This window comes from Castanea sativa, chromosome 12 (assembly GCF_040712315.1).
Source record: "Castanea sativa cultivar Marrone di Chiusa Pesio chromosome 12, ASM4071231v1".
NCBI lineage: Eukaryota > Viridiplantae > Streptophyta > Magnoliopsida > Fagales > Fagaceae > Castanea > Castanea sativa.
In genome coordinates this window covers 21,876,229-21,900,213 of record NC_134024.1, presented here as the reverse complement: position 1 = coordinate 21,900,213, position 23,985 = coordinate 21,876,229, and the positions used below count along the sequence as shown (strand labels likewise).

The 23,985-nt window shown below is 34.6% G+C and overlaps 1 protein-coding gene across 1 annotated transcript; it reads right to left on the bottom strand.

The window, feature by feature from the left end:
* Positions 1-984: 984 nt before the first annotated feature.
* On the bottom strand, positions 985-20,394 carry LOC142619285 (protein EXPORTIN 1A). Its single transcript, XM_075792347.1, has 32 exons — positions 20,075-20,394; positions 18,415-18,531; positions 15,215-15,307; positions 15,018-15,089; positions 14,273-14,380; positions 14,114-14,196; positions 13,501-13,639; positions 13,343-13,411; positions 13,172-13,249; positions 12,932-12,994; positions 12,800-12,844; positions 11,994-12,101; positions 11,778-11,879; positions 10,780-10,983; positions 10,078-10,137; positions 9,269-9,379; positions 8,495-8,592; positions 8,095-8,203; positions 6,866-6,931; positions 6,589-6,687; positions 6,423-6,503; positions 6,192-6,281; positions 4,795-4,880; positions 4,633-4,713; positions 4,365-4,547; positions 3,792-3,858; positions 3,183-3,293; positions 2,875-2,982; positions 2,657-2,794; positions 2,423-2,560; positions 2,228-2,332; positions 985-1,569 (listed from the first exon to the last, which is right to left on the bottom strand). Exons 1-32 carry the CDS (start codon positions 20,171-20,173, stop codon positions 1,447-1,449), a joined length of 3,234 nt encoding a protein of 1,077 aa, XP_075648462.1. The 5' UTR covers positions 20,174-20,394; the 3' UTR covers positions 985-1,446.
* Between the last annotated feature and the right edge of the window lie 3,591 nt (positions 20,395-23,985).

Here is a 23,985-nt window from a genome sequence, read left to right as displayed (position 1 = left end):
AGGAGTGTCGGGAAACCCAACTTTTGCAGCAATTTTATGAAACTGAAAAGAAGTAATAGAGCGCATTTGCCTTGAGATTTTGTGGGGAAAATCAGTGTTTTTGAATAACAACGCGAAAAAAGTTGGCATTTAGCTTTATTATTTAAAGACAATTGCCTTATAAAAATCAGGCAAAAACTGAACCTTCAAATCGTATCTCATATGGAGCTTTTTCAAAAACGTTTTTAAAAGCATAATTACGCTTTCATTTTACATTTTTTCACCGGTATTCACAGATTTATCAAACTCTCAATCACTTTTTTTTTAATTGAAAAAAGAAAAAAATCACGTTCTCAAATCAGCTACTCTCTCTCTCTCTCTCTTAACTTTAAATATGTTTGCCGTTAGAATGCTGTTGGCTTTATGGGAGGAATTTGGCCCGTGTGAAAGTGGAATCCAAATGACTTGGAGCTGAATACAATTGGTCTCTACACCTACTCTCCCTACTTTTACTCATGCTTTTTCCATTCCCCTACATTTCGGAGGTCGCTTCTTCACCGTCCAACCTATCTATTATTTTTTATTCCTGGCTTAAATCTCTACATGTTTCTTTTAACTCCCATAGTCCACGGTCTCTTCTCTCCATTACCGCCCAGGGTATAAATTTTCTTCTCCGGCTAAATGATAGAACAACTCAGAACCACAAAGACACTATGTTTTGATAAATAATAATAACGAAACAGCATCCCTTATATCTGACTGACATTTAGTCCTTCAAAGTTCCAATCTGCTTAAATTTCTGTGATTACATACACCAGTTATTGAATTGAAAGATTTAAGGTATAGACTTTTGAAGAACTCCAGAGTCCAGACTAATATTACTGTAAAAAAAAACTCAAATTAATATGATAAAATCAGAAGCAATAGAATGCCATACATGAAGTGCAATCAGTGCTTGGGAGATCACTAAAAACTTTTAAATAGTTGGGGAAAAGAAAGAAGCCCTTAAACCAAACACCAAAACATATCACATTCTATCAATAAAAACCGATTGAATTTCTACACAACCCTCCAGGGTTAGTATACGTTACACCTAAAGATGAATAATCAATACTTGAAAATGAGCCATTTAAACTGTCTGCATCTCATCCTGCCAATACAAATATTAAGCTGGATCAAGCAAAACCCGTATAATGACTCTTTTTATCCCCCTACCATTAGTAACTAAATAACCTACACACAGCCACCAATAGGCAGTATCGCCGGCAGCCCAACCATTGCACCCAGGTACCTTACTGATTTATACAAGGTTCAACAAGAAAACTCTGGGGAACAGGAGGGACACATAGGGAAAATTGCTTTTTTCTGCTCATATCCACAGAATCTGGTAAAAATGAATCAAGGAGCCCGCTTGCAACTCTGAGTTATAGAAGTCCATGACATTAGATTCACATCAGCATCAGCCATTTATGAGTCCAACATCTCATCTTGTATCTCATTGGGTGCAATAAGCCCTGGAATGGAAAGCATCCGCTGTCGCTCTCTTTCTCTCTGAGCAGCAGCCTCCTCTGCATAAAGGTCTTTGTTGTCCTACAAAGAAAATAAGCATTCACAGAACACGCACCCATTGTCAGTACAATTTGAAGTACAAAAATATTGCTAAGACAAAGAAGTCAAATTGTTCACAGCAAAACATACCAGATCACAAATCCAAACACCAGGTAAACTACAAAGCTTATATATTTCAAACAGCCTTACTCTGGACTTTAAAAAATAAAAACCCAAATATGACCCCTACACTTAATTGTTCCATTTTAACATTATGGATGTTTCAACAATCCACTAGTGAGTAAATTTTGTTATTTTACTCCAAACCAAATTCACACAAGGCTATTATACGCTTATGGTAACAACCAAGAACCACATCACTTGGTTTAAAAAATAAAGCAACATTTGTAATGCACAAACCTGAGTTGAACCTTTTTGGTTAACTAATTTGGTCCTTCATACCATTGAGACTGACTTAACTTTTTGAAATTTCCACAATTTCCCTTATAACCTTTTATAGTTTATATTATATAAACCTATCGTTCGATCTTAAGCTTTAAAATTAGAAATAAGCACTGCCTCAAGTAACTTGTGCAAAAATGAAACTCTCAATCACCACACGAAAACTAATATTTTTCAATAAAAGACAGCCATTTAATCTTTAGAAGGACAAATATAGCAGAGAAGAGCGGATCCTTACCTGAGCTGAAAACTCTTTTGACTGCACAAGAAAGTCTCTTATATGATTTTTAAATGCAGAGAGCTCATTTCTTGACTCAAACAGTCCATTCACAAATTGCGTGACCTGAAAGTTCCCTTTCAAATTAGTCATATGCAACCAGGGGAAAAAGGCAATAAGGAAGGGGAGAGGGGATCAAACTTCTTTTCGATATACCTCTGCTGCAGTCATGTTGGGGAATGAAGTGCTCAGAAGTTTTATGGTGTACTCACGAACAAACATTGTGTTGTTTGGATATGGATAAGGAACTGTGGCAACATCCCACAATGGCTCCGTCAACCCACCAGACTCCACCTGAAGAAAAGAAAAAAAAAAGGGGGGGGGGGGGGGGGGAATCAATCATAGTAACTGTAGGCTTCTCAACTAGTTAAGGCATTATGAGATATTTACCAGGCAAAACAAGTGTTGTAGCACCAAGACATGCAACTTGAAACCGGGTTTATGAAAAGTGTCCGTCAACACAGCAAATATTTCTTGCTCAATTTGCAAAAAGTATGACTGGTAGAATTGATTACAAAACTCGGAATTCTGAAAATTTACCAAAAATACTGTTAGCATCCTGCAGTATAAAACATTAGCAAGTTTCCAATAAAATAAGTAAACAACACCTGAAAGTTCTTCAGCATCTCCAATAAAAGATTCAGCCCAGTTTCAGCAATATTCCTTTCTGTGTGCCGAAATGCCCATATAATGGAATCCATGACAAGCTTCAGTTGCTGGACAACAGAGAGAGAGAGAGAGAGAGAGAGAAGAATAAGTTGGCTCATTTGAATGAGTAAAAACAACATAATAACATGAAACGAAAATATAAGCAATAAAATTATGCACATAGGAAACCTCAAAAGAGAAACTAATCATATCAGGGATTCAAAAACAATGTGAAAAGGCAGATACACAAGAAAATTTTAACACAAACCTGACTTGATAAACGAATCAATGCAGGAAAACAATGTGTAGCAATTGCACGAAGTAATGAAAAAAACTTGAGCCGATGCTCTGGGTAATCTTCAAAAATTTTTGTGATCATCTGTGGCACAAAGATCCCTAACATGTTAGCCAAACAACTGAAGCAAGATATACAGTTTAAAATTAAATTTACACAATGGTTTCAAATAATTTGCACTATGATACATATCACCAACACACAAAGGACTTTAGAAACAACATGTCAGTTGCCACATAGCCTAGTGCAAGTAAAACATGCAAAAACATTTCTTTACTGTTGGTAAGCCATTTAATATTAAGGTTGCATAAACTCTAAAATATATAAATAAATAAATAACCAAAATAAAAACAAAATGGTGAGAAAAACCAATATCAGGATGTTATATGAGAGAACTTACAACATTTTAAGGCTTTTTTTTAATACAGTCCAAGATGTTCAACCAGTTTATGTAGTAAAGTAATTACCACATACACTGGTTGGACATCTTGATCTGTGTTGAAAAGTGTGATCAACACCGAGCTCTAAAAGAGCCCCATAAAAGATATATAAAACAAGAAAATATATTAGCTAAATCCTGACCTCCAATGTACATTGGAAAACTGCTTCAAATATGCGAGGCACATCTTCAATCATTGCAGCTTTATACCTACATATGAAGGATGGGGAAAATGAAACATTAAGATAAGAAAAGATCTCTGCCTCCCAGTAAGGCAACAAGGGATCAGAATAAAGTGGAAATATTGCAAGGGTGACGGAATGTCATTTTATCCCTATAACAAGATCAGAAGATCTAGAAGAAATAAAACACAGAAATCCTCAGTGCTGAAGTTCAGTTAACATAAGGCTTAAAATAGGAAAAGGAAATTTGAATGCCCAACAGAATTAAGAATTATGCTATTCTCTGAACATGTCCACCAATATCTCTACCTCCAAATTCTATTGGAAGGGGGAGTGTTAATATACAAAAAGTTTTATTTTTCCAACTCAAAATTGCGCATATATGCCATCATTAATTGTAGTCATGTAAATTGTCATTTGCAAGGGAAACACATTTTCTTTTCTTCTCCCCAACAAAATACAAGAAAAGTTATCTAAAAAAACAAAATACATGGAAAGTAGCATGATCAACACCATGAGAAGAACATTGCGTACTTATTAATTATTGTGGCAAAAAGTGAGAGAACTTCTGACTCCCTAGCATCAGGCAAGTTCCTAGCATAGTCACCAAGAACAGGATCCATCATCGGGGGCACAAATTGTTTTCCAATTTGTGGCTGATCTTCTGCCTTGTCCAAGAATGTCTCAATGAGCTTAAGAGTCTCCCTTTTAACCGACCTGATTCATGGATCATATTGAAGGTAAGATAAACAAGATTTGTGCCTTACATAGCAAACTAAAGAAGAATCAACATAAATGTTACCGTAAAAGTTTCACGTAGGATGTTTTAGATGCAAAGGGCCCTCCTTCTGCAATGCTACTTGATATAAGCTCACTGTACATTCTGTTACAAAAATTTAAAGACTCATTAGATAATACCAGCAATAAAACTAACTTTTATAAACATAAATGTAGATAACTATACCTGTAAACGTTAAGCATGTCCAAAAAGATCAGAGAAATTTGAGATAAAAAATATGTTCCAAGTGAATTGGCAACGCTAGTATTTGTCTGCAAAGCAACAATGACTTCTTCAAAACACACTCCACAAGAGGCACACAAACAAAAAATCTAACAGACAACACAACAGTAACAAATTAAAAACACTCAGTGTAATGGACACAAAAACGAGGTAATTTGCAACAAAAATTAGCACAATATATTTTCCTCAATAAGGTCGTGTATAAATTCACAGTTTCTTAGATGCATCTTGAAAAAGGTCATATAGGTGCATTTGAAATTTGAAAAGTATGAAATAAGACATCATCCATCAGACAATGAACTTACCAACAATTAAACAAACCGGTAAGTGAGGAAAAACAGGTTAAACCTTAAAATTCAAAGAATGAAACATGGCATTAGAGGAAGACAAAAGAATACTTAGAGAACGATGGGAAGATTTCTGCAAGAAAAGTTACCCCATCATGGACACGGAGTCCTATTGTGTATTACTGTAATACAGCAAGGAGAACGTACCACTTCTCACAGAATTCATAATTTACAACTGCATACCAGAGGTGGTGCATCATTTCATAACCCACTTAATATTACCCACAACCAAGCCACCTGGTATACCCACCAATCCTCACCCTGCCCATACCTAAAAAGCCAGGACTAGTAAAAACAACACTCAAACATAACTTTCTATTCCACAATTTCCAAAGAGCCCAACAGAAACCACACTTCTCATTGATTTTTTTTTTTTTTGGTTAACACTGGTGTCCAGGACTCTTAAGAGGGCCTTGGCTTATCCCCCAGGCAAGTGTAGCTCCCCCATTACACACACACACACACACACACACACACCTCATGGATCGCATGAGGCCAGCAAGACAAACCTCTTCGGGTTGACACTGACATTATAAAATTAAAAGAAAACCAAAAACTATTGGGGGGGTACCCCATACTGGATTCCACAAGAAACTGATACATGACTGAATCAAATAAAATTTTGCACAATAAAACTAGCCCAATCTCCCACATGCACACAGGGGTACAAACAGAGATTTTAAAACCAGTGTCAATTTAGAATATTTATAATGCACCCCCTTAACTGTTCCCTTGTCCCACAACCAAGACAGGCTTTACTCTCAAGCTTTGTACCTGCCATTCCCTGATTAAGACTCCTCCAAACATTCCGATCAGCTAGGGGCAGGGCCCAATCGAAAGAGTGGAATTGCCATTACCAAAATTTAATCTGAAGCACCAATAAGCCTCTTAAAGCCATTAAAAATACTTCATAGATTAGTTTATGTGTATCTTACATACAGCAACAATCAAATAGATCTAATGGAAGTTACAAGGTTGATTAGAAAGCAACACCTGCAATATATTAAGCACAGTCCGGATTACGTCTTGATCCTTCAGGAAATCAACACTTTGACGCGCCTTACCTATGATCTCAACCCATTTCTGCATCAAAAGAAATGGCATGCAATAGCTTAAGCCACAAGCTAGGAAGATATCTTGTGCAAATTGTTTGAGTGTGTGTGTGTGTGTGTGTGGGCGCACAAGAGAGAGAGTTGGACAAGCAAATTCCAAATCAAAATAAACCTGATTTGGGAGCTCCATCAACCTCTGAAGGTATTCATCCCGCTTCTGGGGATCAGATTCCGCTTGTATCATGTGACCAACCTGAAAATAAAAAATAAAAAGAAACGGTAAAATCTAGCATAAATCCTCTGTTAACAGATTTAGTAAGGACATATAAAATACATACAGATTCATAGAACGTATGAATCTGGTGTGGCTCAAGATCAGCTATGGTTGTCGGAAGGCCCGTTAGAAGTTCAGACACAAATGGTTCATTCTCTCCAACCTGAGAATAAGAGACGCATATCATCAACGTGTGGTAAGTTTCCACTCCCCCCCCCCCTCCTTTGTGAAAGTGTATGGGGGGAGCACAGTGCCAAATAGAAACACATGGGTCACCGTACCAGAAATATACAAGGTTTTCAACACCAACTGAAATTAGAAAATTCTAAAGCAAATGTTACCTGTACAATTACAAATTTCCGCTTGCACTTCTGAACAATTTTCAAGAATGTGTCACAGGCCATATCCTGAAATGAATTCAATACATGGGTTTATAAAACAAGACCATGCAAAACAAAACGCAAATAAAACAATAACATATAATTTTATATAAAAATAGAGGAAGGGGGGGGGGGATATAGGGCATTGAAAATTGGGCATATCTTTGATTTTTTTTTTTTGAATATCCTATGCAAATGTTTTTGTGTTCAAAAAGGGAATCCCCAACTCATCAACATAAGTTTAACTTTAAATTAGACAATTCAAAAATCAGACACACCACAAATTGCAAATATTTGGTATTAACGAAAGTTTTAAGGGGAATCCATGCAATATATATATATATATATATGGCAACATTAATTCAGTCCAGAGCTTTCAATCTAGTAAGACCACTGTTATACATAATGGTAATAGAAGGGTGGAGATAGAAAACGAAACAGTAAATCTTCTACTTTTAGACTCTACTTCAGGAATCAATTTCTATTTTGTCGAATTAGGACATAAATTTTTATGCGACATTACTATCCACACAGACATTTTACATTATGTACAAGTACAATATTTATGCAGACGCATCTGGGACAAGGATACAAATACAGACAAATATGCAGTTGAACTGTCATATATGGTGGATATTGCATTGTAAATGTATATCTTTCATGGCTTTCAGAGATTTAAAGAATGTATACAGAACCTCCCATTCATTTACTTCTAGCCCCTGGCTAAGCATCTTATACCAGAACATGAAACTTTACAATTATCAAGAACTCAAAGCAAAACCGTACTTAGGTGCAAGAGAACATTAGAGGAACTGAAAGCATAACATGGGTAAACATTGCAAAATTGCGGATACATGCTGATGCTAGTGCTTACTTTAGTTATTATGCCTTAGGAATCAATGCAATTCTATCATTATTTCTTCTATATAATTTACCGTAACATTTACTAAAGGCATCATATTTAACATAAAGAACAATACTCCTTCCAAAAAAAAACTTCCATATCTAAAAATTTTAAGAGTTAAAAATGGGACATGTAACTTTCACAAAGTAATTTTAAACAAGTATGACCACATTAAATTCCAAATCTTATTGTTGACATCTGAGCTAATATATTACACACAATTTCTCATCCTATTAGGTGCAATAACATCTAGATCCTGATATTAAAAATCATAAAATAAAATCACCTGAACTCCTGGATGAGTCTCATGCATGAACTCAAACAACTTATTCACAACAGTCTTCAAGAATTTCCAATGGGCTCTTAAAAACCTTGGGTACTGCCCAACAACATACCTGCCAAGAAAACCAGCAATTACAAATTTGAAACAGGCAACGACAAATACCAAAAATGTAGAACATATTCCCTACAATCAGTTTGTCCTTGGTTCCCCCAAGGACCGCTCAAGGCATACCATGCCATTGTACTCAGAAACTACACTATTACCCTAATGGACAAGTAACTAAGAGATTTCATTTTAAAAAAATACTCTAATAGTATGATGGAAGCACCAAAATGCGGTATGCCTAAGCTGTGGAGGAGCCAGTTGCAGATGCCCAATAAACTTTTGCACCAGGAATACTTACATAATGTTACTAGCAATAACAGCTTTATTATCTTTCCCTTTTGTGATTTCACATAAATTCAATAAATCACGAATGACCATCACCAAGAATCTGTTTTCCTGCCAATATAGTGAGAGTGTCAGAAATGTCAAGACATATTTAGAACCCATACAAATATTGTGGAAGAAAAGGACCATGTTTGATGGATAAATGTAACAACAAAATGGAAACAGCATTTGCATCAGAAAAATCAATGGCTCTTGTATGCATGTTTTTCTAGCATAGGAAAAGTTTGACAGAAATAATAGATCAACGAGTTTATTTCCTATATTATGCCAAGCCCAAACTTAGACTATAAGGAACATGCTCTCCTCATGCCACACTAGTCAAATATCAACTTGAACATACTAGGAGATATTTCATCCATTAAATTTATCCAACTATACAACATTTTTGAAAAACAACAGATGATTTTTTAGTTTCTATTTCCTTTAGCTCTTGATCTTTTTGTTTTTGTTTTCTAGTTCAAAGTGTTCACCATCATGAACATGATGTTTAATTTTTTTCTCAATAAAAGTCTTATTACCTATCAAAACAAAAAAATGGATAATTCACAAAATTCAATGGTAGCATTCACAAAATACAGGTACCATAGAAAGAAGATGGGCAGGGTTACCATAACGCATTACTACCAAAAGAGAGGAACAAGATTTCATTTTAAACAAACAATTCTCATACATCATAACAAATCCAGAACAAATCTCTTCTTTTCTAGGAACATGGAGTAAATCATACCTGTTCCTCCATCATGGAGCCAGATATAGATCCTATTGCCCAGCATAATGTGTTCAAGTTGTTCCAAGTCCAATCCTCGCCACTCAATTGCTTACTTAGTTTCTTCAACATCTGTGAATACAAGGACAAAGAGAGAAGCACCAGCATTAGTGTATCATAAAGGAGGTTATTCACAGTCAAATGCATCAGTTTTTGGGTTACATCTTAACCACTCGATCAAAACGGTCTTACCCGTGTAGGACTCGACTTTTTATTAAGAGGAGTGACAGGGATAATTAGTGGCTCATGTTGGGGAGAGGTTGAAGATAATTATACAATAAATAATAATTTAATAAATAAATAATAAATATTTTGACTAATAAATTCAGTTGATGGTCCATAAAATATTTTTTCCTATTACAGATCGCAAACAATTGCCCATTCAACAATATGACTAACTGAAAACCAGCTAGAACATGATTCATTCTCATCATTGGACCACAAAAAAAGAGAATATGTTCGCAACTGTTTAAGGATACAATTCCTTGCTGTTACCACCACCATTATGATTCAGAGAAACACAGCATAACAGTATCTGTGTCTTATGATTCAGAGAGAGATAGAAATTACAACTGCCATTAGCAATGTACGAATGGTTTAATGCGATTGACAATGTCTCCTCTTTGTTTTGTAGGTTTCCTCAATGATATCCAATTTTATTTATTTAGAAGATTTCTTCATATACAACTTGTATAATTAGGTTTCACCTCTTTCTAATAAAATGTTACTGATCGAAAATTAGAACAACAGTTGCCATCATGATACTTTACCTGCTTTTCAGTGTCCTCATGATCAAGATGAGACAAATAGATAAGAGTCTCCCTCATTATCTGCACCAGAGAACTTTGATTAACCATAGAAACAGACATTTTAAAATTCATAATGATTACTCCAATGTACAAGCCACTATAACTTAAAACGTTAAATCAATATTTATTTTATTCAACCACTTATCAAAAAAAATTTATTTTATTCAACTAATATTCCCATGGTGAAAAGCCAGGGTGTCAACATCTTGACCCCTGCAAAGTGAACCAATAAGCTACAGAAATATCCATACGATTGATTATTATTACAAGTCAAAGCATGTACATTTAATATATATATATATATATATATATATATATATATCAATAGATATCGTAAGGGGCAACATATTTCTTTGTGTTAGCAATAGAACTATACTCGGTGTCTTCCTATATGCACCGAACATAACATAAGGATGCCATTACCTAATACTTGTGCAGGACCATCGTTCTTGACAAGCTAGAACTTCTTATTCATCCAAAATCATCATAACAAGAATGCACATCATTTTATTATTTTTTTTTTTCAAGAGGAAGGGTGGGGGAGATGGGTAGCAGCTAGGCTATTGCAAAGCATGAGGTTCAAATAAATGGAGATGCACATCCATATCCAGAGCCTATATATCAAAGTCTATATTCAGATACCAGTAAAGAGAGGTTTATTACCTTGTATTGAACAAGAACATCATTGTCCTTCATGGTCTCACGAACAATATTCCCATTTTCATCTTCAACTATGAGAACCTCTTCAGGCTTAGCCATTCGACAAATCATAAGCATTCTTAACTTTGACATTGGAATGGCAAAAAGCTGCCGCCTCTGAAGAATTTGTGAACCAATGCCATCAACAATACCAGGAAGCATCGGCATCTGATTGATTAATTACAAATACACCAATAAGGCTTTATATGACCCATGATAGTGAGAGAAAGATTGGCTTGTGTCACATACAAAAGAAGTCTAGTTATATAACTGTATGAGTTCACAAGACTGGCAATAATGTTTGCATAAACACACATATTACAGAAAAAATGAACATGAAACCTCCTACAGAAAAAATCAGGAACAAGCTTCTCCTCCCAGACCAATTTAGGGTTCTGAAATTTTAAGCTGGACTTTAGAAACCCAAGGATAACAAATCTGCTAGTGAATTTCCCAAAAAGAAAAGAATGATAATGGTTTGCATCAATCCCAAGATGAGAAGAAGAATTCGAAGTGCTAATATGGCATGTCCGTGGACAAATCTTCTTCTCAACATCTTGTTACTAAAAATTGGGCACAGTACACCTTCCTCCCAACACACAGATCACCCCGTTATTCCACATTGAATGTGAACAAGAAAAGTAAAAAGGGAGAGGAGAAAAGGACAAACTAAAAGGCTCATAAGCAAATAAAAAAAGGGGCCACATAAGAAGAAAAAAAAAGCATGTATGAGAAGGTGAACAAACCACAAGTGTTAAAAGAAGAAAATAAACTAGATTAACTTTGAGATAGTACAAAAACAACCCAGCCCAAGTCCCAAAACTTTTAGGTCAACTATATATCCTCAACAGACTAATCATGGTCAGCCACATGTAACTTCATGATAGTTTCTCCAAATTTTCAAGCAGGATCCCTCTTATGCCAAAGGGACAAACAAAATCATCTGAACATATCATTAATACCTGCAGTCCCATCACATTTGCAGCTGCTACTGCAGGATTATCAATGTTATGGTGTGCCTCAAACAGTTCCAAAACCAAGGAATTCCAGTAATCCAAGCAAACCTGTTCAATCATACAGTATGGTGGAAACAATATCATAACCTTGCAAATTTTGTGAGCAAGTGCGCGCGCGTGCGAGAGAGAGAGAGAGAGAGAGAGAGAGAGGGAAACACATACCTTAAAAACCTCAGTGTCGTCCACATATGAGATGTTAGTAAGATATTCAAGACCCATTAGCAAAGCATTTATATTCTCTTGAGTAACTTCTAGCACTCGAATATGAAACTGCATAAAGTGAAGGTCATCAGCTGCATAGTTCTCAAATGCAAGTAAGCAACATAGTAATCAAAGGCTCAAGGAATAATCATGGTTAGAAGTGATGATGGCATGCCAATGTATTCAATTCAACCTAACAGACTTCAGTGAAGCAATAACTCTTAACAACAGAGTGATGATGGCCTGATGCAATCATATAAACAGTTGGAAGTCAGCCAAGAAATGCAGATGAAATAATATGTAACACCAAATCCTATGGTATAACAAAGAAAATAACATGAAAAAAAATATCCTAGAATTTAAATACAAACAAACAATCATGCACACATGCATAGTGTTCAAAAAGCACACAAACATGCACGCTCACCTTTTCCATTGTGCTTAATTTGCACAGTTCAAGGCAAAGCACATTTTCATGATTACACGTAAAGTTAAACATAATTGTAAATAATTATATAAATATACCAAGTGTTTCCTAACTATATGGATTTCCTTTTGGTAAGTAAAGACAATCTCGTGTGCAGTCCTATGCCTCTCTAAATTACATGAAAACTAAGAATAAATGGCCCAATATGCTTTTTGCCTGACATGCAACTGGCAAGGTAAGAACTGTCAAGATACAGCCCAAATTTCAGATGCACTCATGTAAAAATGGCTTAAATTTTATTGTAAATATCGTCCAACATGACTGGGGAAAAGAAACTTGCCTTGTAAAATGAAGTGAAAAACAGTGCCAAGTTCTGAATAAATGCCTGAAGTTACAACCAAAAAAAAATAATACTTTAGTTACAAGCACAGAGAAAAATTAGGCTTTGAGCTCTAAAATTAGAAACACTCACTTGTTCCTCACTACTTCCATGTGCATAAGCCTCAGGGATGTTTGTAGTAGGGGGGAGAATAACCTGTACAACATCAAAAAGACCCAAGAATTCAAGCTAACAAAAATAGAAAATAGAAGAACAATTGAAGTTAAAAATTAAAAAAACTAAAAGAATAAAATGTTTAATATATCTACAAATCTTATTTGTCAAATATACACTTGCAGATAAAACCGTAGAAGTAATTACACTCAGACACACCTGTAACTGCACCATGAAGATACTATACATCTTAACATACTGCACATTGTAGAAGTCCCCAAAATTAAGGGCTGCAACCTGCAAAAACAAAAAATAAACAGCGATCGCTCAACAATTCCAAATAAAAAACTATAATTACTTGTATATAATTACAGTCGAACAACAACACACCTCAGTTAAGCATTGAAGGGTAAGATTCCGATACGCTGGCACAGGGAAGAATTTTAGGAGTGTCTCAAGCTAAGACACAGACACAACACAGTAGGTAAGTTCCAGTATAATTTTCTTACATAGGGAAAAGGTCAACTACACAAGAAGATTGTACATACCAATGGTGACTCAAAAATATAACCCAAGGGAATCCACGAAAGGAAAGCATGCAATGTGGACAATGTAGCACGTATAAGCTCAGTTCTTTGAGATGCCGATAGAACATATAAGCATAACTCATGAATGAGTTGAAACTCACTATAAACAAACAAAAACACATTTGTCAATAAGAGATGGATAGACATATAAAGTGAGTTGCAGATTTAAGGGTACTATATCAAAAACAAAACAGATAAGCTCAATGAAATCAAGAAATTGACATTTAATGGTCTTTCTGCACATAACACACTGTCAATGGATACAGTGTACGCTGTTAATGGATACAGTGTGCGCTGTTAATGGATACGGTGTCTTTTGATGAGATATTGATGGTACTTTGAAAGCTCAACCTGAAGCAATAGGGCATTCAAGAACAGGCTGATCTAAAAATAACTGATTTCTGACACAATTCAATTACAAAATATTCTAAAAATTCCCCAAATATGCAGAACTTATCAAGTTTGAGATATATTGGCCCTCACAACTTACAAAGTGGTAGATGCAAAAGAGACAGAAACCCAGAGAAACAACAACCTAAAGTACCACTTCACAATATAGCCATCTAGCAATTACCTGTTCAATGATTGCTTGAGATCTTTGATCTTCTGTTGAGTCATCTCCCCCCTCGAGAAATCAAAAACCTCTTCACTTAGAAGCTGTAAGACAACAGCCAAAGTTACTTGCATATTCCACAACCAAATTAAATAAATAAGAATAGATCAATAGACTTACTTTTAGTATAGCCATGCAATTCTCACAAATCGTTTCACTAGTTTTAGCTGCAGCAACAAGATCAGGAATAAAGCTTCGCCATCTGACTGGCCACTCATGCTTCAATATCTGTATATTGAGTACACATTATTACTAGAACATGAACTAAAATCAATTTATATTCAAATAAAGACAAGCTAGAATTAATTAAACAGAGAATTTGTGTAGGCAAAATTATAATGCAAGGTCACATCTACAACTCAATTAGAAGTGTCTGGATTATAGTTAATGATTATAGTCACCATTTCCTAACAGGTTAAGCTTTTGGGATAATCGATAATTTAATATAGTATCAGAGCAAGAGGTCTTGGATACAATCCCTAACTCCACTCTACCCCCATCTAAAATGTTAAAAATCTCACGTGGGCCTCACTTATTAAGGGGGAATTTGGACCCACACGTGAATGGGAGTGTTAGAATTATAGTTAAATGATTAAGTTCACCAATTCCTAACAACTTAAGTTTGTGAGACAAGTGGTAATTTAACAAGATTGACTGCAAAGGAGCACAGTCACTATTGCTCAGCTTCAGCTACAAACAAGCAAAACATGCCTCCATCCAAAATTTAAAATAAAATAAAATAAAATAAGCATCTCCCAGGTGTCATAAACCATCATGCATGCTTGCAACAACAAATAACAAAAATACCAAGGGCTACAGTTATCATCCATTAAACAAAACTTAGGGGGAAAAAAGCAAAATCTACCTGAACCAATATAACATTGAGTTTGTTGACATACAGTCGTTCAATTCGAAAAGAGGCCTCATTACTAGAAAGCTGTGCAAGAAATATTAAAAGGTAAGAATAAATATAGTTGTGAAAGCATGTGATGCCAACAGAAAGAATGCAAACTAATGAAACTCCTCTACTGGGGAGAAAAAATATCACTATATGAGCTGCACCTGCACAATGACATCAGATATGTAATTTTTCATTCCATCTCGCTGTTCAACAGGCAATGCATTCCACCGATACTTAATAACTCCTTCTAGGACCTGGAATAGAAGCACAGAAATACATACTTTGATCAGCATTCAGAATAATAATTGCAAATTCAAGAGGAAATATTCTAACACCCTTTCGAACAGCTAAAATTCAAGAGGAAATATTCTCTCTCAAGTAGAATGCAGTAGTTTTTCAGAAACAAAAACAAAAACTATTACTTATCCAGTTGAATGCATATGCAACAAAGTAAAAACATCAATGCAATTGTGCCAGGAGTCACTAAGTAGATGATATGAAGACACAGAAGTGATCCTAGAATCATCAACATTAACAATTAAGCCTGTATAGGCTCTACAGAAACTTTATATGAGATCTTATTGCCCTGCGTGGGCTTGCAAGACCAATCTGTACATGTGTCAGAAGGCCTTTTGGCCAAGGGTAGAGTCAAAGATCTTGAGTCCAAGGCTAGCATTTTGAACATATAAGATGCCTTTTTTAAGTATTTTTTATCATTCACGAGGACTGTGTAATCTTTTTGGATTCAGGCAAGCCTATGAGCTATTTCATTTAGCTACATACACTATATGTGAAATTCAAATGCATAAATCTGATAGACCTAATAGCAATTTATTTCCAAGCAAATGGCATACATTATTTTCCATGAAGCTTGACCCATCAAATAAATTTACAGGTAGATACAAATACACATTACTGAGATTGATCATTGACCCCATCCCCACATGCCTTTATCTATGAAGAGAGGTGCCATTTGGTCCAAGGCCCATATGTCACATCAAACAGAGAAAATTTATAAGATAATGTTTTACAAAACTACCAACATATCTAAGAAAAATACTGATGAAGCACTACTCCATGTGCATAAGGAATCCATTGATAGGTTTTGGAAAGATTGAACACAGATGCAACAAAAAAATTGAAGAACAGAAAATGAAAGATAAAAATATACCTAGACACATAGGGTTGGTTAAAGTTAACACCAGACCATTGGAAAATTTCCATGAGCTATTTTATTAATAAATTATACTGTATAATAAAACTGAACCCAGGGTTCCTTAAATAGAGTTGCAGTCTTCTAATCCTAGTAGGAATAGAAAATAATTTTACTAGCCCAATTAGTAGCAAGCTCCATCCATAATGCCGAAGGTGGAGTCGCCTACTCACTCTTTTTTTAATAGATACAATAGGAATTTCAAACCTATGGCATCCGGTCCATTGTGATTTCTCTTGCTACGCAGCCAAAACACCAATGAGATTCTTTACCAATTGAGCTAATTGGGACTACATTGGTCAGCCATCTTCTTTTTCAGTCTACATCCATAAGGTTTTTTTTGATAGGTATGTCCATAAGGTTGTGTAATTGGAAGCCTGTATCTTGTATCCACATCACTATCTTTCTAACAAAATATAGATCAGCTATTTTCAGGCTAATTTAAACCAAAGCAATTGATATTCCACCAAGCCCATACAACATGTCCAATCAATAGAAATAGTCAGCACCCCACCGTTGTTGTATATGATATATTCCACACCAGCATCATATTCATAGTTAGCACATTCATCATAGTTAAAAGCTCTACCTCCATATCAAGGTCACGATAACGATAAACAGGGAAGAAGAGAGGCAAGGAAATCAAATTTTGACAAAAAGACCCACACCCAGTTTCTCTAACATTGGCTCCACTATCATGATCATGATATTCCTATTCAAAAGTCCTTCCCTACGTTGACAGATAAAAGAAAGTTTATTTTTGAAAGGTAGAAAAAGGCGAATTCTTTCTTTCTCAAGCAAAATTAAAATTATCAAAGTAAAAAAACTAACGTGCTTGCAAACAAAAAAGTAAGAAATGAGTATCTAGGCTCTTAGCCCTCTCTCGCATGATTCAATCCAGTTCCCATTTGCCAAAATAAAAACCAAATAGCCAAAACATCAACCAATTAATTTCCCAAAACCAATGCTCTCACAGGACCTCATCTTTTCTCAAAAATAGTAACATATTGCCATGCCAGCCAACATTTGGAAAAGACCATGTTTAAATTAGAAGTACAAAACCATCATTTCACTCTAAGTGTGCAAGCAAAAAGATGTAAAAAAAAAAAAGTGAAAGCATGAAAATGCTGACAAACGCATAACTTAAATTCACACACGTGTCCTTCAAAAAATTATATACCAAATAAGTGATAGCTTTTATGCCCCACCCCCCTCCCCCTCCAAAATACAATCCAACACACAGCATCAAAGTGTTAAAAGAACGTCTCTTTCTTGGTTCATCTATAAAATATCTTACAACTTATAAGTAACAAGAAGCTTGTTGTCAACCATTAATTTGCAAAATCCAATGCTCAACATGCAATTCTCCAGAAGCTAAAATTACTGATACAAGCATTCCATTGGTATGAAACTAAAATTTTAAGATGACTCACACTGCACAAGCCTAAGTATTAATTGATTACCACTAAAGTTCCTTGACAATCATTTCTAGGTGTTATCATTTCCAATAGCAAGAGCTTTCGTCCCACTTATTAATACTATCCTGTGCACTGATACAGCTCCATAGATCCAACTAAGTTAACATTCAGCCACCATTTCTGAATCCTGTGAGCTAACTAACTAACACAACCTAAAGACCAGACTGCATTTTTTTTCCACAATCTTCGCTAGACTGTCGAAATGGAGCTAGAGTACTGTCCAACAACCACAGGATGCAAAAAAATAAAAAATAACATATCAAATTAACCAGGGGACTCATTTCATCTCACACGATAGGGTTTTCATAAATCTAGGCTAGTGTTACTTATCAAAATAAGAAATCTAGGCTAGTGTTCCAATAGAGTGTTCCAATAGAGACATCCATGGCTAAACAATTAGAAACAGGAGTTATATCAAAGATATTGGTATTGACCAGGAACAACCTGTTCTTCCTAAGTCACATACATTATAAACACATGATTCATGGTTACTAAAAGAGATACGATCATGCCAGTGAATTATGCCGATATATCTAATCATTCTAATCTCACCTAATGACCTAAAACGTATGGCCTTTGACCTACAATAGATGTTTATGATTAAGAATATTCAAATTTAAGCAATAAAAGCATTACTGGTACAAGTTGTTACTGCAATAAGTCAACTAACCTGCAGGGCAAAGAACTTGGTGTTTAGGTTCTTTGTATTTTGTAGAATGTGCATAACCTGGAGCCACATATCCGGATTGTTTTGCAAATCACGCAAAATCTGGTCTGCTGCAGTCCTCTGGTCACCAACATAGAGTGTGAAGGGCATAAAAAATAATAATGAAAAAAAAAAAAATCTACACACTATAAAACAAACGCATAGTGAAAATACAAAATTATGCCTCTTCACTACAATATCCATACATCAAAAAACCATGCATTCAGATTAAAGACAAATGTACCAGCAGAAATAACATTCAAGATTTGAGTAAATGATAGTTCTACAATGATTGCAACTGAAGAAAAATTTACCAACGACATAAATATTGTGATTGAGCCCAAAACATTAACATTCAGTTTAGCAAGCAAACCAAAAAGGTGTAAAAGAATAATGTAAGTTTGTCAAGGCATCACATCACACTTCATTTATAAAAATATGGATGCATAAATCATAAGCCAATTAGTTGCAATAGTTCCCGCCAAAAAGAACTCATAAGTGAAAAATTAATCCTTGAACATAATCAAGTAGAAGAAAATCTTTCAAAATATTTCTTTTTTTATATATAAGTAATCAAGATTTTATTTCACATGAAAGGAATTACTCTATGTTCACGATAGGGAACATAAATCACCTTAAAGAATAAATCTGTCAAAATATTTCATTTAGCAGAGTCCTTCTCAAAAATAAAAAATCAATAACAGTGTTTATCAATATACATATTAATCATCATTTGCTATGTTAAGGCCAGTTTGCTTTACCAGCTGTTCTTATTTGTAAACACTAATAAAGACATAGGTTCAACTACTTGACTTATGAAAGATAATGATAATGGGTAATTAGAAAAAGGAACGCACTACTCTGCCCTGTATTAGTATAAGTAAGTGGCTTAGAAATTAGAAGTCAGAATTCCTCGTATTCAGAGAAGGCATTGTTTAGTCACTATTTTAAGAACTACGTAAAACCAGAACCAAAAATAAAAAAGATGCAATGTAATTTCCCACAGGTTACATTTCTTAGCAGCCAAACAGTGAGCAAGACAATGAAAGCACAACAATAACACCAATTATGTTAAGTCTGATTGATTCAATTGCATTTTTCATAATAATTCGTACAGACTAAATGTACTTTCTCTATTCTAAAGAGCCAAATAGTAGAACAATTACTACATCCCAATCATTGTTTCCCTAATTTCTGGGCAACATAACACAGGGTTTAAGAAGGCAAAACAATACAACCTGAATATGCAGTAATTGAACCACAATGCCTCTCACTAGGAGCTAAAACCCTAATTTATTTCCCGAGAAAACACACCCAAACTTAACCCTAAATACACTGATAGCAAAGGTTTATAAGTACTAAACCCTAAAGAATTGAAAAAATGAAAATTTCCCTCCATTTCACCTCACTTTCTTACGAGCCAAACAGAGAGAGTAACTAAAAAGAGAGTGAGTGACTGTTTCAAATAACTCCTTTGAAGTAAACTCTTTAACATAGTTTAAACCCTAGAACTCTCTAGAGTTCAACTTTTTCCCTCGAATTTTCCTGCGAACCAAACAGAGAGAGAGCAGAACGAGAAAATGGAAAAAAGAGAAAAAGAAAAAAAAAAAAAGCAATCTCTCACCTCTTCCTTAGATCCGGTGCCATAGAAGGCCGCGACGGTGGCATCTAGCAGAGCCACATCGATCGGCTGGCTCAAATCCCTAAGCTTCTCGGCCGCCATCGCCGAAAAACCACCACACAACACAAACTCACAGATAAACCCTAGAGAAGAAAACGCACGGTCCGAGCAGTGCCAAAGCACCGAAAATGAAAACCCTAGAAAATAGAGAGAGAAAAAGAAGAAGAAGAAGAAGATTCTAGAAAGAGATAAAGGGAAAGAGGTTCAAAAAAGAGTTTTAAGGAGAGGAAGAGAAAGAGAGAAAGTGAGGCTGGGGTTTTATAGGAGAGAGAGAAAGAGAGAGATATAATATATATACATATAAAAGACAGCTTGAAAATGAAGCAGAGTTTTATGAGAGGGACTTTAATAAATAAATAAAAAAAGGTTTTTTTTTTAATATTTTATTATATTATTTAAAATTGGACGCTTTGTCTAATTTTCTTTCCCTCCTGTTTGTGAGTGATGAGTGAGTGTGAACTGTGTGTGCGTGAGAGAGAGGGAGAGAGTCTAGGGCCCTAGAGGCTAGAGTGTAGAAATGGCTGAAATGGTTGCACCATTGGTTGCTTCTTTTAAAAAGGGGTTTAGGAGAAGATGGGCTTTTGTTGGTCAACAAGTTGTCATGGAATAATGGTTTTATGGAATTTTTACTACTTTATGTGAGAGTACTACTCCGTACGTGTATTATGAGGAGACTGAACCGGTGAGTGTCTAGAATAAACTATCCGATGGGATTGGGAGAGGCATGTCACTATGACAACGAGGTGTTATGATAGGTTTTTTTTTTTTTTTCCCTTTTTTACCTCAAGGTTTAGAGAAATGGAATGTATACAATATTTTGATGACAAATTTTAAAATGGTAATTTATTATTGGTTGTTACCAATAAGCAAAAATAATAATTTCAATAATGGGTTCAAATTACAACCTTATATAACTTAACACGTTTCTCAAATTCGTTGACTCTATGTATGACTTTTTTGTTTAGCTTTTAACATTATTTTGTTTATTTTCAAGCTTCACTTTTCTAAAAGTACAAGTATATTGGACAGAATTTAGGTACAATACTTTATGTGATATTCTCTAAATTCCCCTCTTAAGATTCAGTCATATGACTACTTAACTAAAAAATATATTTTCATTCCATAAGAAAAAATCCACATGACTGAATCTTAAGAGGGGAATCTAAGGAACAGTACCTATGTAAGTACTGTAGCTAAATCTTGCCTAAGTATATTTTAGTCAACTTTCATAAAAATAGCAATTAGCAAAAAGTCCATAAGCTGATGCCAAACTAATACACTTTCTAAGATCGTTTTTTATACTCTTTTAATCAATATAAATAAAAATAAATAAATATCTTGCCTCTTGTATTATGTTTATTAGCTGAGATTTTTTTTTTTTTTTTTGGGTGTGTTTTGAGTAATGTTTAGAATGTCCTACTTGATACCCAAACGTCTCCCTTCCCCATCAACCATACTAATCTAGTGAGGGACCATTAAACCATCTAAATGGCCGGCAATAACAAGATCAGTTGAGGTTGTTAAAACTGGGGATATGTTATGTATTATATAGGTTGACTCATATTATGTATTTGATATTTTTTATGAACTTTATTAAGTCTCTTACACTTTATTTTACAACAATGTTTTAAAAATAATAATAATAATAGAACAATTCTATCATAGAAAGTAAATTAAGGTTCCGTTTGTTTTGATAAAAATCATATTCTAAAAAAATTATTTTTTTCCCTTTTTTTTAATTTGATTGTAAGTTGAAAATGAATTATATGTTGTTTGGCTCGTATGGAAAAAAATATATATATTGATTGTCTTATAATTCCAAATAACGATATGGTCAACAACTTTTACTTAGCATATCCTAAGTGGAAACATATTTTTATATTTTTAGCCATTTGAGAAACTCCTTAATGAATAAAATAGATCTGAATTCGAACTCTACACCCAAGAAAACCTATGTGAGAAAATGACTTATTTGAACAAAATATGTCATTTAGGGGAAAAATGGTAAACGGTTAGTTAACGGCAATCAACGGTCTCTATATGGAGAAAGGGGAAAGAAAAGTGTAAAGAAAAAGAAGTTACCATTGTGAGTGATTTTTATAGGTTCTTTTGAATTAAGTTTGTTTGAAACAAAATCAACACCAGACTTTTCCAAGTCTGTTTTGACATTACCATTTTTATGGAAAATTAATCATTTTTTTGAAAATTGTCTCATTTTTCTATATTTGATAGCAACTTTAAAATGAATTGGAAAATTATATCTTAAATTCTCTTATTTAGTTTTGTGTGCGATAGAGTTATTTTCCACACAAAAAAAAAGTAGAAAACAATTTTATCTTATACCAAGCTAAATAAGGGAAATTAAGATAAAGTTTTCCTTTTACCATTTTTTTATACTACCAAACATGTAAAAAAGAAAACTATCTTCACTTTTGCATACTACCAAACTCTTCATACGAATACAATATTAGAGTTTTCTAAACTATTATACATTCTCTTAATTTTAAAAATTGCATATTGTGTTAACAATGATGCTAATCTTTATATTAGGTTAGGTTCTCTTCCAAGAAAAAAATGTATATCAATATGCATTTCAATGAAAAGAAATGAACTTCATATTTAGTTGATTGCACAGGGAGAGAGTGGACCCCACAATCATGTGGGACCCACATGTTTGTGAGATGGATGGCATAAGATACTTTTTCGAGAGTAAGAAGGAACTTGTGAGTGAAAGATAGGCCTAAAGGAACCCAATCAAGATCAAGAATGTCATATGTTTGTGTGGTTATGTAGATATGAAAATCATGAGATTGAAACTTAGATCTTGTTTGGTACATGAGTCCAAACAACAATTTTCAGTGTTTAAACATAAAAAATTGTGAGCCAACAAGAAAAATTTATATGTGGCAAGAGTGTTTAAGTCACAATTCTCAATTTAGAATGTTTAACACTGTATTTGAAAACACATTATGGACAGTTTTTAGTTTTTAAGTCACATTGTTTAATGTATTTGTTGTAACCCACACATACTGACACAAATCATAAAATGACTCATCTCTCTCTCTCTCTCTCTCTCTCTCTCTCTCTCTCTCTCTCTCTCTCTCTCTCTCTTTTCACTTGATGGGCTTCTCACTTGTTTGAGTTGTTTCTATTAAATTCGAAAATAGACGAGCTCAAAACAATGAGACTCTGAAACACATAGAGCCCACCCATAAAAGAACAAAATCCATAAAACCCATCTCTCTCTAATTTTGCTGTAATTTTATTTTTAGATAATATTAGGTTTTTTTTTTTTGGCCGAGGTTATGTGATGGTGATTTGATATTGACCTCAATATTTGGTGTTGTAATTGTTCGAAGTACAATGAGGGAGATGGAAGAAGATATAGAACAAAAGGAAGAGTTGTTAGCCTTTCGGCTTGGGAGTATCTCTCTCTCTCTCTTCAAAAAAAGTTCACTGTACATGTTAGAAAAGTTATACACTTTTTTTCTAAAAACTCACACTCATACCAAATAACCAATTGTGTTTCTTCAATTTTGAAAATATATTACTAGAAACCTAGTACCATATATATATATATATATATATATGATGTGCTGAAATTATCAATGAGATGTAGGCTCCAAATTGCTCTAATGAGTACCGATATAATGAAAACACTAGGACCAAACAGAAGGCACTGGTGTGGTACCGGGCAAGAACCCTCTGAATGTCAAGTTAGTGAATGAGAAATCTCTAAAAACTCTATAGTGAGAGAGCTAGGGATTTGCTACGTACTTGAGAAATGTGGAGGTCAAGTGCTTATATAGTGGCGATTGGTGAATTGAAATCCCTTCAAAGTAGGGATCTTCCCA

Coding starts and splice junctions, on each gene's coding strand:
- LOC142619285 (XM_075792347.1), bottom strand. CDS start 20,173: ATGGCGGCCGAGAAGCTTAGGGATTTGAGCCAGCCGATCGATGTGGCT. Junction 13,412..13,500: donor ATATTTTTGAGTCACCATTG/GTATGTACAATC, acceptor TCTGTGTCTTAG/CTTGAGACACTCCTAAAATT. Junction 3,294..3,791: donor TTTTCCAATGTACATTGGAG/GTCAGGATTTAG, acceptor TTTGTGCCACAG/ATGATCACAAAAATTTTTGA.